This window comes from Anthonomus grandis, chromosome 17 (genome assembly GCF_022605725.1).
Source record: "Anthonomus grandis grandis chromosome 17, icAntGran1.3, whole genome shotgun sequence".
NCBI classification, from domain to species: domain Eukaryota; kingdom Metazoa; phylum Arthropoda; class Insecta; order Coleoptera; family Curculionidae; genus Anthonomus; species Anthonomus grandis.
This window is the reverse complement of record NC_065562.1, coordinates 8,778,388-8,797,713: the sequence shown is the minus strand read 5'-3', so window position 1 is coordinate 8,797,713 and position 19,326 is coordinate 8,778,388. Positions and strand designations below refer to the sequence as shown.

The window sequence follows — 19,326 nt, the reverse complement described above, 5'->3', positions numbered from 1 at the left end:
CACATCTCGTGAGAGTAGCTTCATTCGAATCCTTTGGGAGTTTTGGAAGTTATAGCTTTTAAATTTTTTTGTACATCTAACATTTCAATAATTTTTTAGCAAAAAACTTTCGTTTGTAGAGGTTTGCAACCATGTAAAATCGATTTAAATATTTATTACTAATTGCGTAAAAAAGTTTCATTCAAATCCTTTGGGAGTTTTGGGAGTTATAGCCGTTTATATTTTTCTACATCTAACATTTCAATAATTTTTTACTAAAAAACTTTCGTTTGTAGAGGTTTGCAACCATGTAAAATCGATTTAGATATTTATTGTTAGTTGTATAAAAAAGCTTCATTCGAATCCTTTGGGAGTTTTGGAAGTTATAGCTTTTAAATTTTTTTGTACATCTAACATTTCAATAATTTTTTAGCAAAAAACTTTCGTTTGTAGAGGTTTGCAACCATGTAAAATCGATTTAAATATTTATTACTAGTTGCGTAAAAAAGTTTCATTCAAATCCTTTGGGAGTTTTGGGAGTTATAGCCGTTTATATTTTTTTACATCTAACACTTCAATAATTTTTTACCAAAAAACTTACGTTTGTAGAGATTTGCAACCATGTAAAATCGATTTAGATATTTATTATTAGTTGTATAAAAAAGTTTCATTCGAATCCTTTGGGAGTTTTGGAAGTTATAGCTTTTAAATTTTTTTTGTACATCTAAAAATTCAATAATTTTTTACCAAAAAACTTTCGTTTGTAGAGGTTTGCAACCATCTAAAATTAATTTAGATATTTATTATCTTTTATAAAAAAAAGTTTTATCCAAATCCTTTGGGAATTTTGGGAGTTAGAGCCTTTTTCATTTTTTTACCATTTGACTTTTTAATTAATTTTCACAACAAAACCTTAGTTTGTAGAGGTTTGAGACCATCGTCAGTCGATCTAGGTATTCATTGTTAATATCTGGACAAAAAATTATTAAAATCCCTTGGGAATTTTTGGAGATACGGGCATTATATTGATTAAATAACAGGGAGCGCGGACTATAAATTGGTCGCTGGCAACCGGCATATGCTGCGTTCTCGATTTTGGTTGCTGGATATCGATCGGACGCTAGCTTCACACACATGATTTAAACAACTTATGAAAACTGAAAAAAAAGGAAAACTATTATTTTTACCTTTTATCAACAGTCTAGCAGCAAGCTCATCTGGTGTTAGCTCAGAATCAGGGCGAGTATCTTTAGGTCCTTCTTGCTTAGCTTCATTTTTTGTTGACTTCTTTTTTGACGCTTTTATTCTATCCAGAAGACTTTTTTCATTATCTTTTAAGGGGATAACCAGGGGTCCCTTTACTTCTTCAATGGCACTACAGTAATAAATTTATTTATGATAATATTAGGTAAAATTATAGGTACTCACTCTTTGACTTTGATATTTTGTCCTTCTAAGCATTCAACTAATTCAACCTTTTTTTCTTCTTGCTTCAAAGTGCTGGATATAATGTTGGTCTTTTTTGTAATCTTGGAGAAACCAAATGAGACCTTGCTTAGCTCCATTTCACATAACAAGAATGTAAATTATATTAAAAAGGAGTTAGAATTGAACGTGCTATAAGGTTAGTTAAAATCACATAGAAAATTATGAAAAATACTAACAATATGATTAATATTTATTGTACTAAACACATCTTCTAAACATTTCAAAACAAAACGTTTTCTTTCTGAAGAAAAAAAACAAAGCAGTGATGTTTGACGTTGTCAAATTGACATTGACGGTAATCTGACGTGACAGTTAGGTTTTTAAAGGTGTTTTCACTAAACAATTTGCGACGACTAACTATCGCTATTTAAGATCGCCGCGACGATCGCCTTGTGATAATTGCGTAAATTATCAATATGTGTCGAGTGTTTTCACTCATTCATAAAGTTAAGATTTATGAAATAAATACAATTTGAGAATAATTAGGAATATATTAAATAAAGACTTAGGCGTTGTTTGTTGTATCATTTAGTTTTACGACTGCGATCGCTAATGGCGTCAAAAACAGTAACTGCAATTACCTAAACTAATTTTCTGCAGTAATCGTTAGCAGCGGATGCAGCAATAGGAACATTTCTAATGATGGGCACTGGTGATATTGCAGCACCGATTCATTGTAGGTATACACTCCGTAGACGTTGTATCGCAACGTTATAGACCTTATAACGTAATTAAAATAGACGAGTTATTTACTTAGGCCTTTTGCCAATAACAGCAGAAATATTCTTAAAAATAGAGCGATATTCTAAAAATTGAAAAAGTTTTAAGTATTCCCGTGTACAACAAATTAATTTTATTAAAAGGTATTTAAGAGCTGAGAGAGTATAGTGTAGAGATGATTGGATTTTTAATTTCGAGTAACAGTCACAAATGCAATCCGGTCAAGCGATTTTAAATATTTTATACGTGCAAATTTAGGTCCTAAAAAAACATGGAGATGGTAACAGGATGTGACTCCAACTTACATCATGTCAACTGGGGCAGCCACGATAGCAATAAGTCGCTCTATGAATTTACTATAGCTGAAGATCTCTTTATTTGCAATATTGGAAATTTACCAACTTTCATTAGCTATCGTCGTCAGACTGTAATAGACAGTTCACCCCACTTATATCAAACTTAATCGATAACTGGCCTCTTTTTGACAAAGGTTCCATGTCAGATCATCACTGAAGCACTTTCACTTTAACGTCATAACCTCTAGACTGTATCGAGGCTCTAGAAAGACTGACAAGAACTTCCGCGTCATCCTTCATCCAGTCAACACGTGGTCGTCCTTTTATTTTCCTATCCTTCGGATTCCTTTCCTACCCCTTGCCGTCGGATATAACGTGCCTTTAAGTATTAAATTTAGTGAAAGTATCAAGTCAACTTCCGCGTCATCCTTCACCCAGTCAACACGTGGTAGTTAGTAGTAGTAGTCAAGAAAAGCTTTCAATAAAACAAAAAATACCAGAATAGTGGAGGACTGACACCTTTATCAAAGGCACCTTAATCAATATAAAAAGTTTATAAGATAAAACCAGAGACAAGAACTATACCCATGCTGCGAGGCTCCAAAAAGCTCTCAATAAAGATCCATGTCGGGAAATAGGCAAGCTACGCAGAAGGGATGGCACATTTACTGCCAACCTCCAAAAAAGCATGGAGCTACTATTTGCCACACACTCTCCTGATTGACTACTTGCTGATTGGATAATACCACCACACAATAACCTACGCAGATGACTTCTTGTTGATCGTCATTCTGCAAACGGGTAAATTTGAGCCATCGCTTTACGAACGAATGCAGGTAGCTCTTCAAATTATATAAAAATGGTGTGCGCAATATTCCCTAACTCTTAACTCAAAAAAGAGACAAGTAAAATTCCCTTCTGGCACCGAAACTATCAGGCACCTCATTAAGTTATGCATCGGACGTAAAGTACTTAGGTGTAACATGCGATAGCAAACGAACACTCACATTAGAAAGAGAGTACAGAAAGTGTTTAACACGTACAAGCAGTGTAGGCACACAATTAGCCTCTCAATCTACATCTACATAGCTATCATAAGACCGATGCTAACATACGGCGCCATTTCCTGGGGGTCACAAAGTGGGTGAGCTCACAATTCGTCGAAAACTAGATCATGTTCAAAGAATGCGACATAACGGGAGCAATGAGAACCACACCAACCAGGGTGCAATCCATCGTGTTCCAATTGAACACGGCGCTTAGCATTACATTAGTTAGCATTGCATTGCATTAGTTACTAGGCCGACCTGAAAGGCCTTTCAATGTTCTAAGAGGCCAACTGTCTTTTAAACGGAAATATAAGGCATAACCCTGGCGGTAGAACAAATGACCAGTAGCAACGTTACTGATAAAACGGTGATTATCTACACAGACTGCAAACAGGCAGTTCTTGCGCTGTAAAGAACAAAGCATCACGTCGCAACTCGTGCGAAAATACCATAACACCCTCGTGGAAGCTTCTTCCAAAAACAAAGTGGAAGTCAGCTGGATCAAGAAGCACAACCACAGCAAGGGAAATCGTGCAGTTGACTCCCTTGCCTAGAGGGGCGCGACTCTTTAACCAGTAGGGCCGGAGCTCTTCGTGGGTCTGACCATGCCGAATATGAGCCACTAAAATCACCCTCTCACACGTTTTTCCAAAAGCAGTGGGATGATACTCAAGGCTGCAATTTGTCCAAGAAACTTTTCAGCTACCCGGACAAACAAAATCAGACATCCTAACTGGTCACTCTCAAATAAATATCCTCCTTTTTAAAATGAAACTAAGCGGGAGTCCATTCATTATGTAGGACATGCAACCATGACGAGACAATGGAGCACATACTTTGTAACTGCCCTGCTCTCGCGTCAGTACATAGCAGCATTTTAGGCATATTCCACCCGTTCCTTAAAGAGATCAGGGAATCCCTTGGAGACGTTATCGCTCTCATTGATTCGCTAGACTGGATGACAAGCTGGGGAGAGTCCACTTTTAGAGCACTACAATCCATTTCTTTCAAACGTTCTTGCTCCTGGACCGTTTCGTTAGAAGGTTCTTGCAATTTAGTGTGGCATTTATGTCAATCATGAAGATAAAATGATGTCTTAAAATTCGAAACCCTTTTTCAAATTATCTTTCGAAAGGAATCGGTCTGTTTTCAAATATAATTAAAAAAATCTCTACACTGTACTACTGCGTTGCCTCCATATAACCATTTAATAATTTGAACTCTTGCGGATGGAGTATAAGTACTAATGATACGGTGAGAAAAATAATAGCGCTTTAAAATTCAATAGTGAAGCATGTCACACAGCTAAATGAGGCATGGCATATTATTATTGTTATTCTGTAAAAAATAAAAACGGCAAATACCTATCAGACAACCGGGGGCGGCCACTCATCGGTGAGAGGAAGCGGTGTAGCAATTATTTTGGAGAATGCGTAATCTATAATTTCCTGTATATTGTCCACTAAAAGTGGTGCTGTATTAATGCTAATAGCGATTAATGTCTAGCACACTGCCTAGCTTTAGTCGATCGTGCGTCATAAAACAACGTCGGCAAAACGTCATCGCTCAACGCCGCTCCACCACTTAACCCTTCACAGCACCATTTTCAGTTGAGAGCTTTGAAATAAGTTTGGAGACTATTAGATCTTCCCAATACCTCGTTTTTTGTCTTACCTTACTCTTTCGCTTAATAAAGTAGCACATAATGGTTGCTAGTGTGCAGACTTCACAGGTTCTTACAGAAAACACATGGTTATTTTTGCTCCTAAATCATATAGAGGTTACTAAAGTATTAGAATTTTTTTAACACAAGTAGATTGGCTTCTCTATTATATTTTGTCAAAAAAAAACAAACGCGCATCGTTAAATCGAAAAACCATAGTTTAGTTTTTTTTTTTACTTTTTTTAAGGGAACACCCTGTATACTTTGACCAAAATAATGTTCCTATTCTAATTTGAGAAATACGTAATATACTGCGTGGCGCAGGATAATAGAAATACTCATAACTTTTCTTGACGTATATTCCCTTGTTTTTTTTTCTCTAAATTTATTTACACAGGGATAAACGGTGTATTTTTACATATTTGAACGGAAAATTATACATATTCATGGGTTTCATAATTTTTCTAGGTAACAATAATATTACTGCTGTTAGTATTTTCTATTATTATTCTTATCTTTTGTTTTAATAGTCATGTATTTGAATTTCAAACTACAAAGTTGAGTGTATATTCGATTCTTACACCCTGCGTCCTCGAATAAGAAAAATCCGAGCAATTTTTCTTTTTATATTTAAAAAATGCTTGATATACTGATATAGTACATATTATATTAAATTCATGCCTACTAAAGTGGTCGTAGTTGCACAATCCCTGATAGACCCCGCCTACCACACAAAAAAATTATAACACACGCTGTTAGACTTTATATATCTAAATCAAAATACAAATTTGAGCGTATAAAATTAATTAACATTTATAATTAACGATTATATTTTATCATTTTAATGAAACACAACAGTCAATACCGGGATATACTGGCAGATTTAGCTTGTATTTCTCCTCCAATGGCTGAGGAACGAATCTGCCCCCCAAATAATGGTATTTTCCTTTAAAGTTTTCCGCGCATTTTTTCGGAGCTGTTAACGAAATTAGAAGTTCCGGCTTAATCCCTCCTTCCTCCGGTTCACCTTTTTCTACATCCCAACCACTAGGAATATCCACACTAAAAAAATGTGTTTTTTTATTAACTTTTTTTTGTGGGCTTAAATTTATATAGTTAATTAGAATAGCCTAAGAAATGGTGAAAAAAATTGCAAATAATGCCGAATAATATTATTTTTTTGGAATATCCACTTAATAAATATTAAAAAAGGACAGGTGAAAGTGGGGCTGCTTAAGGGATTTCACTAGCATACTAATAATGGTTCTAAGTTTATTTCAATAATTTTATCAGTAAAAAATAAATAACAATAAAACACTGAAGTAGCGATATAGTCGCTTTTGATTAAATATTTTTTCCTAAATAATTTCATTCTTCAATCGCATATAGGTCTTGATATAATTTGGCAGAAGTTTATAAAGGTTACATATATTATATTGAAAACTTCTTTCAAAAAAAGCACTCACAAATGAAAGGTGTCAAGATATCTCTTCTTCTTATGTTAATGTAATATATGTTAAGTACATCTATTCGAAATGATCATTTAAGTTTGATGGAGCTTTAGACATTAGTATATTGTGATAAAAACAAAGAACATACACGGATTCTCGAATCCATGGGTAGCCTCTTCATGCAATTCAGGTAATTTCTGTCATATATGTTCATATTTGGTGATTCCATAAATAAATCAGTATTCTTTTTATTCTGTTTTTACTTTCTGTATCAAGGCAAGGCCCTTGAACAGGTGCACAATAGCGCCTGGGAAAGAATGAAAGTTTCAAATATATATTTTTTTAATACAACACTCCGATGAGGATATAAAAGTTTCAATGCTACAAATGAGCTCTGTATGTTTAATGTAATATATTCGGGACATCGCATCTTCTGATCCTGTCCTTGTCCTTCTGATCCAGTAATTTTGATTCGCTCGCCACTGATTATAATTTGAATACTCTCCTCCGTCTAATACCAACATCCCCAAATCACTTCAAATGCATTTTCGAGATTAAGAGAATGAAAAAAGAAAAAAACTGAGTGTCGTCCCAAGACCCTGTGATATCCCTGATCACACATTTCGAGGAAGATGAATGTTATTGTTGAGCTTTTAGATACTTTGTGATCATTCAGTTAAATATTATTCAAAAAGTTTGAGAGATTCTGGACATGTGCCACCTGATTAATAGTTACAAACGCTTTACTGAAGTCCAATAATACCAACTTAATTCGTTAACAGCTCGAAATATGTCATCAATTATATGTAAAAAGGTTGTAATACAACTAATTCTATTTAGAAATCCTATCTGAATAGTTGCTAAGATATTATTTTCATTTGATGTATTGAGCGATTCAATAATTATTTTTTAGTCAGCTTTGAAAGTCCGCAAAGAATACTGATGGGTCAAGGATCAGAAAGTTCTTTTAGATTTTACATTTAGAAATTGGTGCGATTCCAAATTTTGAGAAACTGTGATGTTGATAATATTATGAGATGAATAAGTAGATAGCAGCAGCAAAATTCAATGATATTTAAGCGGTCAAAATCAGTGGCATATGTTTCTCATTTTAACAAAGGTTTCTTGTACCGTTATCTCTGAAATTAAGCTGAATTAGGGAAATTCATTTTGACATGCAATATTGTTTTGATAATAAGTAAAAATTATTTGACAGATTTATAATTTTTGGTATATTATTAATAAAGAAATTAATTATAGCATTTGGATTCTGAAAACAAGAAGTAATATTATTATCGTTATCAATGGCTAAAGTTTTAAACTTTTTTTATAGATTCCTACTGCTTCTACTTTGAGAAATAAAATCAGTTTCTTCTAAGTTGTGTGATTATACGTTTAAGACTATTTCTTGCATGTTTAAACTGTTCCCAGCTACCTGCAGTTTCATGCTTTTTGAATTTCGCTCTAGCCTTACTTGCTATCATCAAATTATAAATCTTCTTAAAAGTCAACCAAGCAGCTTGTTTTATCATTATATGTAAGTCAATCCTTGTTTAATAGTATTTGTCTTTGGGGTTTAAACTCTCTAGTTTTCTTTCAAGAAATATAATTTTATTTGATCTTCCATGTTCCATATAATAAGGGGCTTAGTCTAATCTAATTGGTTTAATTCACAAATGGACGCCGTCCATTGCAGAAAGCTCCCAACCCTCAATCGTGACAAACTGAGATAATCAACTCTAAAGACTTTATGAGTTTAAAAAATCTATAGGATGTTCAAAACTACTTTGAAACTTTATTTTAATTTTAGGTATGTTTTTTGGTATTCTATATAAGTCCTGATTTTACAAATAAAAAAGGTAAAAATCGCTGACTTTTTGTGGGTTGGTAGGTTTTTGCGTTTTGCAAAGTGGGTAATTGATACCAGTAAGTTGCGAAATAAAAGAAAAATAATACTCCAAGAATAATATTTATTTACGAAAAAGCCAAATAATCAATAATAATAGTTATTATTATTAATTTAATATTATAAACCTATTCTACATAATCCACTTCAAAATCTAAATCTTCCACATTAATATTGTAACCCTCAATATCCTCAGTTATATTGGCACCTTGCAAATTTTGATAAAAAGGCAATGCGCCTGCAGGAATAAGTTGAATCATCTCCTTTAAATTTTGCAATTTTGCTTCAGCAATAGGCTTACCGTTGGGCCACAGAGCTATTAAGTCGCTAAAGATTTCTTCGTTGCAAGGTCTACCTCGAGAAGATTTTTTAATTGAAATTTTTTGATAGGGTTGAGAAAAATCATGTTGCTGTATCATTATTGAAAAGGGCTCCTGTTTATTTATCTTGATTGACCTGATCTTTAACCAATTAATTTTCTCTTTATCTTCTGTAATTTTTCTGTTGGTGATTTTTTTCTCAATATTCATTACACCCAAAAAATCTTGGGCGTTCATTTGCGTGACTACTAAAGGTCTTTTTTTTCTGCAAGAACGCATTACTTCGATGTAGTCATCTGGTGTATACAATCTTTGTTGTCTTTTGAAAGGCGACTCAATGTCACTAAAGTCGGTGTCATTCGGTAGGAAACTATGCCCCAAACAAAGATATTTTACGGTTATGCTTTGTAAGTTCGTGCATGTATCATACAATATAGATTTAAGCATAAGTATTAACTTGATATTCCAATTCTGCCCACCGCAAGAATCACACCAAAGGATAAGTTGTTTAACTTCTTGAGGCAATCTACTTTTTATATGTTTTAGAAGGCAAGATCCTATTTCTTGGGCGCCTCTACCTGCTGAACCTTCTACCCAAACGTAGCAGTAACCTCTACTTTCTTTGGCACTATGTATACCGGCGTTATATACCCACAACTGGCGCTTATAAAATACGATGCCTGTAGGGATTCTAGGAAGCGGTAGGGACTTTTTCTAAGTCAAAACTTAAACATTCAATATCCATCTGTTCTTTTGCTATCTTAAAATCTTTCTTTCTCATTTGCTGCGCCTCCTCTGCTACTTGCAAATGCTTCTTATGTTCCTGCTTGAAGTCTTCTTTTTTTTCTTCATTATTTTCATTGTCTATCTTCATTTTAAAGCTATCGCTTTATTTTTAAATTAAATTTCGTATAGAATATGTTCTTGTATGAGATTAGGCTTACTGGATAGGCTTCTTCCTGTTTGTACATATCATACATTTTTTGAATTGTGATGCCAGGTGGTAAATATTTTGCCTCCGTTTGTTCTCTACGGTAGTGTGAAGTATATTTAGGTATTTTATCAATATGATTAATAACAGCTTGAATTTTTTCATCTGGTAATTTGTTTTTACCTCCTTGCTTCAAACCTCTTTGATCACCAATAGGAGCCCGACCACGAAATTTCTTTAAAGCAGTGTTTACGCGAAACGTAGTTAGCTTTAGAGTATTTATAAACATTTCTCTACACACCTTAGTATTTCTTATTTTATAAATTCGAGAGAACTTTCTTCTTTCAGTATTTCTGCCATAAGATCTCTTTTTTTCAATCTCACATACACTAGCAGCAATAAAATTAGCCTGAGCATCATATGAATTTAGTGACCAAAACCTCTTAAACTCGGATTTCCGAATTTCAACGTTAACACTTTCGGCGCATTTTAATGTACAGTTACAATGAAAATCGACAAATTCCTTGAGTTGGATTTGAATACTTTTATAGTTAAAATATGGTTTATTGGTGTACATACGGATCTTTTTTTCCTTTCGAGTTTGATTGACAATTTTTCGTTTTCTACCCTTCTTTGGCCTTTCTTGCATCGCTGGACTTCCAATTTCTTGAGTAGCATCAACTGGAAGATCGTTATCGTTATCACTGACATCTTCAGATGCCTCTAACTCCACTTCTGACAAAGAATCATCCAGTTCAACTTCATAATGTGGGTCGGCCAGTGAGTCGTCACTATCTTCTACAAAAGTTTTCTGAGATATATCGCACCTATCAAACGTGGCAATAGAAATGGGTGTAAGAGTTGTTAGAACATTATTTTTTTGAGGTATGTTGGTCCAGGTATGCAGGTCCATAAGTAGCAGCTAAAAAAAGATATATTTTATCAAAAATAATTCCCTAAAACATGGATTTTATTTATCATTACTATCTTCTACAAAAGTTTCCTCAGAAGTATTGGGGCATAATAAACGTAGCAACAGGTGCTCTAGGTGTTGGAACATCAAAATTCGGAAGCATTGTGTTTTCAGATGGAGTTTGAACGACAACGTGAGATGCTTCTGATTCTACTACAGTCTCCTGGTTATGTCCGTAAAATATAACATCTAAAAGAGTTACTTCTTATTAACATTGAAAAATTAAGTTCAACTGGTCCCAGGCCAAGAAAATCAAAAAAAAAAATACCAAATTTATAAGTAAGGAAGTGTCGATTAAACTACCTATTTTTAACTTTTTTTAGTCAGAATAACTTGTGATTTGTTAAGAATTTGTAGATACTAACATCTTTGGGTGTCAAACTAAAAGAAAACATAAGTATATGTTACTTACCAGGATTTTCCTTGATGGCAACGGCAGCCTTTAAAATGTTAGCACTTCGATTACTGTACATTGTACTGTATATTAAAAGGTATACTTTTAGCCTGTTTGCACTATTTTTAAGTTTTTCTTAAAATATTGGGAGCACCAGCACTAAAGTTGTTATTAATAACAACGAAAAAAGTAAACTAGGTTATGTTTTTGTTATTATTGAGGAGAGTCTAATAATTGCAGAAAGCTACCAACCCACTTGGGCGCATGGCGCGCTTTTTAAAAATAATACCAAGTGGGTTGGTAGGTTTCTGCAAATAGAAGGTTTAGCCGAAATAAATTTTGTGAGTTAGCATCTTTTTAGTTTTATAGGGTATATTATTAAACTAGGGTTGGTAGGTTTTTACAGAATGCAGAAGACGTATTTTTCTATCCAAATACGCACCCAACCCAAAATTTGAGATATTGTGGGTTGGTAAGTTTCTGCATAACGCCATCCAAATATAGTTTATTAAAAAAAAGCAATTTTGAGTTTATCTGTAACAATTTCTAAATTTTATACTTTCAATTGCAGCTTTTGTCATATACGCTTATGGCATGATGTATTAACACACTTCCATATTCACTTAATAAGCTTTTGCTTTTATGAGTATTTTTATAAAAATATTTTTAGGAACATACGCTTAAAAAAGTAAATCAATATCCACATTAAAATTCCACTTCTTGTATTGTCTTAAATCAATAGTTAAAAATATTCAATAAATTGGTGAAAACGTAAAATGGTAATTAATACACATTTATACATAAGTTATTTATATAGTACTCACCTAGCAATCGGAAGACTAGTATTCTTTAAAATATTTATAACGGGCACAAAATCAGGTCTAACAGGAGGCCTAAAGCTAAATCCAAACAACGCATCTATTATTAAACCATACTTAGCTTCGATTTCCGAAGGTTCTGGTAGTACCTAAGAAAATATTTTATTGTTATTAATAAACTTACAGAACAAGGAAACTGTCGGAAACGTGTGGAAGACGATTCTCAATTTTCAGTCTAATCTCTAGTGTAAAAGGTAAGTCAAAGGTAAAATTCATGTGCATGTCTAATTTTTAGTTTTATACTCTGCTTAAGAGACCTGTATTTGATGCTTTAAATGATAAGATTTAGTTTTTTTTTCACTTTTGACAATAGTATTTGCTTTAAATTAATAAGAATTAAATTCTTTATTAAACCATACTGGATACATATGCTCAACCTTTCTAGTATTTCAATCAATCAATAGTTTTATTGTAAATATCAAACATATAATTTTAATCTATAATATTTAGTTGAATTCTAGAAAATTGGTATACTGCTGATACATTTTGGGTGAAACCGTACTATTTTCTATCTTTGACTGTTTAAACTTAAAACACCCGTTAAAAAAATTAGAAAATAGGCCTACAGTTTTCGAATCTTTGTAAGACCAAATCTAAGATATACGAACTTTAATAATTAATAATGATTGCAGTTCAGATTTTTTTTAAGTTGCTAAATAATTATGCATAAATACTATTATGCAATCAGTTATGTGACTTTGCTCATTTTACTCTGGAAGACATTTTTGGCGATTTTCTTATATTAGAAGCGTTATCAAGACAAATTGAAGAAGAGTATAATACCTGTAACACCGGAATGCTATTAGAAACACACTGATGCGTTAGATTATGAAAGAGCTCTTTATCTGTTTGCTTAGGGTAGAAAACTACAGGATTGTAATCAAATAATTTAAGATGTCTTGCGCAAACGAGTCCGTCTCCTCCATTATTTCCTGAAAGAAAAGCAGTAATTAAATTATAAATATGTGGGAATATAATGTTGCTAATTGTAATTTTATTGAAACTAATTTTATGTATGAGGTTCGAAATTTTTTCAATATTTTGCAAATGAAAATAGTAAAGGAGTTTAGAAAGGGCTTAAAAAAATTACTTGTTGGGTTTACTCTTATTACTCTTTCCAAAATTTTATAATAAACATTTATAGGATTATTTAGTTTAATGTTAGTTTCTTCTTGGGTGTTTTCTTCTGTCTCTCTCTCTGTTTTTGTCATATTTTATTTATTCCTTTAATCTAAATAGATATATTTCTGATTGCGGTTTGACAGGGGCACATATAATCATTAATCTCCTTAAACAGTTTATTCCAGAACCTATTATTGTTGTGTTGTCATGTTTATTGTCAAGAACCTTAATAATACACTTCTTGATCTCATTATTGCATCTTTCAATGTTGTTCAGGTGGAAGGTGTAGATGATTCCCTGGTTCCTATTGACGGGCACCATCCATGTTTAGGCATTTGCTTCAAGCTTAAAGAACGTCCACGGTTCTACAAGGTTGAACCTAGTACTAAATTCAATTTTAAAAAAGCTAATTTCTTATTATTGCATAATCTTTTTGCCTCTCAGAGCTGGGACCACCTTGAATCTTGCTCTGAAGTGAATATGGCTATGGATGTCTTTTATTCTACTTGTGCGGACATTTTTAATAAATCCGTCCCTAGGATCACCCAAATAAATAAAAAATATCCAGTATGGTTTACCAAAGAAAAAAGCTCAAATATAATTTTTTTCTTAAAATTAAAAAATTCCGAACTAACTTTTGGAAGTGCAGATACCGATGCACTAGAGATGCTGTAAAAATAAAAATAAAGGTGCCTCTTGGAGAGATGTAGAATCTGGTTTGAAAAATAATCCCAAGTTATTTTGGTCTTTTGTTAAATCTCTGTGTGATTCCGCTGACATTCTAGAGGAAATGACTTTTGAGGACAAAACCTACTCAGGTACTACCTCAAAAGGTTGCTGATGGATTTGCTAATGTTTTCAGGTCAGTGTTATGTAAGGAGCCCATGTCATTTTTCTGCGCCCAAATAATATCCGAGGATGAAATTTTTAAAGCGGTCATCAGGATTAAAGCTAATAAAGCAATAGGCCCTGACGGCATTCCGGCATATATCGTGAAAGGCTGTCGTTGACTGTGAACTAATGACAAATACAGAAGTTTGATAAAATCAATACTGGTAAAATCATCAGTCCTCTTAATAAAACCCATCATTTTGTAAGCCTTATTACACAGGTTTTCAATATTTTTTGAAAAAGTTAGTCTGCAATCAAAAAGCACCCTAAGATCAAATATCTCTGATACCTTCTCAATAAGTGAACCTATTAGATGGTACTGATGGAATGGTGAACTAAAACTCCTGCTAAATTGAATATATTTGCATTTTTTATCATTTAGGACCATTCTTTGCACCATAATCCAAATTTGTGAAGATCAGAACAAAGTTCATGATGTGCCAAGTTACTGTCTATAATACTAAAAATCTTAACATCATCAGCAAAAAGTAACACATCATTAACCCTTTCAGGACGGCACCAATTTCACTTGTTTTGCCGCGTGGACGGCATTTTTTTGCATACTGGATGGACGGATGTCATATATATCTGCCATCTAGTATTTTCATTAAAAAAATTAATGTTTGACGTAAATGCAAGTTTTTAATAAAATAAAACTAAATAAATAAATAATGTTTATTGTCTGCCCAAAAACCAACTTAAAACTAAAACAGTATCAAAAGTAAACAACTAATTTATTTCAAATATTCAAAATTTGGCTATAGTGTGAAATTCTTGGAAACATGAAACCACGCATAATCCCACATCGCAGTCTTTACACATATATCTAGACACTCTTCGCTTCTTTTGGCCTAGCTTTGTCTGGGAACAGACAATGCACCTTCTTGAAGCACTTTTGGACTTGTCAGTGGCAGGTACTAAGGTTGGAAAGTGCCTTTCAGACAATCTTCAATTTGTTTCAGCAGACATGGGTATGGGTTTATTGACTTGTCCGTATCTGAAATAAATATATAATTCACCAGTAAATTACGTACAATAGAAACCAAAGAACATATACCTTTCCAGAAGTTGACATATAAGGTTCAGTTGAAACTTCGCAAGTGGATATTTAATAGGATGTTTTGTAGAGAACATTCCATGGGAATTGAGTACACATATGTCCAGGGTGTGAATAAACAATTTCTTGTACCATTTGATAGACTTACGCAAGCTGTCAATGCTGCTAATGAGCATATCCGAACGGTTCACGGCACCCATTTTACTATTATAATCCACAACACACATTGGTTTCTTGACATTCTCGTTTGTGGCACGGTCGATCCTGTCCAAAGTTATTATTTTGTTTTCGTGCATAGTGGTGATCATGGTTACATCCCTTCTATCTTTCCACTTCATAACTAAACAAATATCAGAACTTCTGAAGGCAACATCTCCCTTTTTTAGTTTTTCGTCAATTTTGGGCATATGGAGCATGGGCGGAGTTAGGGGGGGGAGGCTTGGGGGGGGCTTAGCCCCCTTTAAAATGAAATCAGCTCCCCCAAAAAAATTGTTCAAAACGTAAAAAAACAGAAAGTATAAGACTTAAAGAATATGTGGTTGAAGCTTCCACTTCCGCAGTACACGAAGAAACGTTCTTAAATTCACCTTTGATAAAAAATGAGGCACAAAAGGTTTGGCTAATTTCAATTGGTCTCTCGACAATATAATAAATCATCTAAAAATAAGATTTTTTTCAGAAATTAGCTAAATCTGTCTTCAATTTTTTGCAGATGGATTTTGATGGTAGTTTGGAATTCATTAAATTGTATGGAGATACCTTTTTAATCGATAAGGAGCTATTAAAAGCTGAAATGACTAAATAAAATAAGGAATTGCATAAATAAAAGCCAGAGCCACAACATTACCATTTCTGATATTAAAGATGTATTAAGAAATGAGCATGTATTGAGAAAATTTGCCAATTTCTTCAGCGTTCTGCGAACGCTCTTTCTCAACAATGAGAAGAATTAAAAATTGGTTTAGGTCAACGATGGGTCAGGATCGATTTAGTTCTTTAGCACTAACCACTCTTAGTATTGAAAGTGGTCTAACAAGTCATTGTCGCCAGATGAAATTTTAAAAGAGTTTAAAAAAAAAGGAAATCGAAAACTTTTATTAGAGATTGTAGTTATAAGATAATTTTATTGGATTTCATTTTATTTAAGGACATTTTAAATAAATTTTGCTTTTACTATTTTTGAAGAATTATTGCGTTTTATTAAAATGATATTGGTTTTGAAGGTGGCAGACAATGGAGAAGTAATATCTAATTGTCGGATTTGCAATGTCTTAATTAATTTAAACAAAGTTAAACACGACGTTTTGGTTGGTAAGTATCTCCAACCGTTACCAAGTGTAAACTGCTAGTTTACACTTAATATAACATTTTAATATAATAATGGTAAGTATCTCCAACCGTTACCAAGTGTAAACTGCTAGTTTACACTTAATATAACATTTTAATATAATAATGGTTGGAGATACTTACCAACCGAAACGTCGTGTTTAACTTTGTCTAAATTAATTAAGTCCGACAATTAGATATTAAAATGATATTATTTTGAACTTTGAAATTTTTCTTGAAAGTTAAATTTTTTTTTAAAACTACCTAGCGACTTTTGACTTTTGGTGTGTATGCAATATACTCCAATACATATACAGGATGGTTCATACATTATGGATATTGCAATAAAATTTAGAAACGTGTTCCTTGGATGAAACCTAATATGAAAATAAAAGTAAAACACATTCATGATATTATATGTATATAGTACAGCAAATTAGAATAGAAGCTGTTTAAGACTATTCTTTTTTTTTTTTAATAATTTTAACGGCTTATAAGTGAAAATGAAGGTGCCCACCAAAAAATGTGTTACCTCCGGCGGACTTTTCTTTGATGGCCACCCCCTCACCTCTTCGTGTAACTCTGCCCCTGGATGGGGGCTTTAGCCCCCCCATTTTTGAGGCTCTAACTTCGCCCATGATATGGAGCCTATTATATCTAACGGTTCCACAGGAGTTAGTCATTCTTTCAAATAAGTAGTTGGACAGTATCGGACTACTATAAAAGTTGTCGGTGTAGAGCGAGTGTCCGTTGTTTAAATACGACTTCATAAGCATCGCCACAACATTTCCCGTCGCGCCCAGGCCAGTTATATTTTCTTGTTCAGCGTAGGTGTCTTTGCCAATATACACAATGAAATCCAACACAATACCACTTTCGCAATCACATAGAACATACAACTTTATACCGAAACGATGACGTTTCGTCTTTACGTATTGCTTAAAATTAAGCCTACCCTTAAACAATATCATACTCTCATCGGTCACCAAGTTTTGGAATGGATAGAATTGTGATTTAAATCTCTGGTTGATTTCTTCTAGTACATACTGGACCTTGTGCAGACGGTTATTATTATCCGCCTCCTCATTATTTGCAAAATGGAGGTTTTTAAGGATTTGTAAATATCTGTCCCTTGCCATGTACTTACCAAAAACAGGGGTGTATAGTAGTTGGTCTACTGACCAATATTCTTTAACTTCCAATTTTTTATTTCTAGACATTAACATAGTTAATGCAATAAAAGTAAAAAATTCTCCCAAGTTTAATTGTTTCCAATTCTTCTCATTTTTTTGTATTACATATCTATTACTTTCTACTACTATATACTGAGCAATATCTTCAGTGAAGAGATCTAAGAAAAATTCAATCTCCGGTGTACCTTCTGTCAGGTGTTCGTTTTTCACTCCACTATTACTATCATCAAATGCATGTAATTTTGGAACAAAATCTTGTTTTGTCCAAGTAATAATCAGGTCTCTATAGTCTGTTACGTCCACGGCAAATTGATTTTTAGAAGATGACGGAAATATATGACATTGGTTTATGTGGCATGAATAACTCGATGTCAAATATATCTGACAGTCGTTTATGTGCCAAATCTCGATATGACAAATATATAGGTCAGTCGTACTGAAAGGGTTAATAAAAAATTTAAATAAAAAAGGGGCAAGATGGGTCTCTGAGGAACCCCAGAAGTCATATATGTTTAATATAAAATACATATATGCATTTAATACAATACGCATATAATACATTTTAAAATATAATATAAAAGACATTGACTGTTTACTACCAATACCTCCTATACATATGCAAAAACCAGAATTGAAGATAGGAGGTATTGGTAGTCAATTCAAATTCAAATCAGTAGTCAAACAGTCAATATATGTTTTTACAGGTGTCAGCTGACCAATCTCTGCTGTTTCTTATCATAAAACCCAAAAGTTCAGTATTGATTTTAAATAAATAAGTTTTCTATACTATTTTACCTACCAGGTCCACAACAAACCAGAACCAATTTATTATTTAATCTATCTTTAGGAAAACATTTGGCCACAGCTGAAGCACAACTAAGTCCAGCTAGTTCCATAAGTTGATCCACTGAATATTTATACTCATTGAAGAGCTCAACATCTATATTAATCGCTTCTTTTTGACCTAAGAATTTGACCATTTTGTTTCTAGAAGTGTGAAGCAAGGAGTGTAAGTTTCCGGTACTTGGATACTAAAATATGGTGAATATTTTATTTTAATACACATCTCGTGAGAGTACAAATAATTTTATATTATCTTTATACTGATTTTGTGGCAATATTATAAAGGTTCTAACATTTGAATATTGTTAAAAACTCTAAAGTAATAATATAATAAATTACATTAAAACGTTGGAATAGGTTTGCGGCACTCTCGAATATTTTTAATACTTTCATATCAACATACTGACTTCATACTCTTAAAAATGCAAACATCACAAAAGTAAAATTTTACAAAGTAAATCACAAAAAAAAAATAAACAAATTTAATGATCTGACAGGCGAATAGCGAGTTTTAACTTAAGGTGCGATTAAAATGTGCGATTCGAGGGCGATAGCAGCAGATTTTCCAACCACCGCGACGGCCGCACAGTGGAACTAAATAGTTTTTATTTATCAAAGTATTTGTATATAAACTAGGTGTATTTATATATAACTTAACTATAAACATGGTGTGTCATTTAAATTTCACCATGATGACCAGCCAAGTAAGGCACATGATCAAATGCCTTGGCAAGGTTTAAAAAAATATTGTTAAGCATTTCTTATATTTTTTATCTTCGATTCTGGAAAAACATTCGAGGAGAGTGACTCGCTAAACACAATGTGAATTGGACGAGAAAGAACAAA

The 19,326-nt window shown here is 33.1% G+C and overlaps 2 protein-coding genes across 2 annotated transcripts in view; both read right to left on the bottom strand.

Moving 5' to 3' along the window:
- Window positions 1-1,815, bottom strand: part of LOC126746231 (G-patch domain and KOW motifs-containing protein-like) — a 30,937-nt gene extending 29,122 nt beyond the window's left edge. Inside the window, exons 1-2 of the mRNA XM_050454386.1 lie at window positions 1,408-1,815; window positions 1,167-1,354 (exon numbers count right to left, since the gene is read on the bottom strand). Coding sequence (XP_050310343.1) covers window positions 1,167-1,354; window positions 1,408-1,544 — 325 coding nt within the window. The 5' untranslated portion in view covers window positions 1,545-1,815. The remainder of the gene's footprint in view (window positions 1-1,166; window positions 1,355-1,407) is intronic.
- Window positions 1,816-5,807: 3,992 nt separating this feature from the next.
- LOC126746341 (NAD(P)H-hydrate epimerase-like) lies at window positions 5,808-19,041 on the bottom strand. Its single transcript, XM_050454560.1, has 5 exons — window positions 18,820-19,041; window positions 18,437-18,668; window positions 12,832-12,980; window positions 11,995-12,137; window positions 5,808-6,257 (listed from the first exon to the last, which is right to left on the bottom strand). The coding sequence occupies exons 1-5, from the start codon at window positions 18,871-18,873 to the stop codon at window positions 6,032-6,034; spliced, it is 804 nt and encodes a 267-aa protein (XP_050310517.1). The 5' UTR covers window positions 18,874-19,041; the 3' UTR covers window positions 5,808-6,031.
- Window positions 19,042-19,326: the final 285 nt, after the last annotated feature.

Excerpts from the sequence above, each read along its gene's own strand:
- LOC126746341 (XM_050454560.1), bottom strand. The coding sequence starts at position 18,873 with ATGAAAGTATTAAAAATATTCGAGAGTGCCGCAAACCTATTCCAACGT. Across the intron at positions 18,669-18,819 it reads ACCTATTCCAACGTTTTAAT|TATCCAAGTACCGGAAACTT; the intron begins GTAATTTATTAT and ends ACCATATTTTAG. Across the intron at positions 6,258-11,994 it reads ACTAGTCTTCCGATTGCTAG|TGTGGATATTCCTAGTGGTT; the intron begins GTGAGTACTATA and ends ACATTTTTTTAG.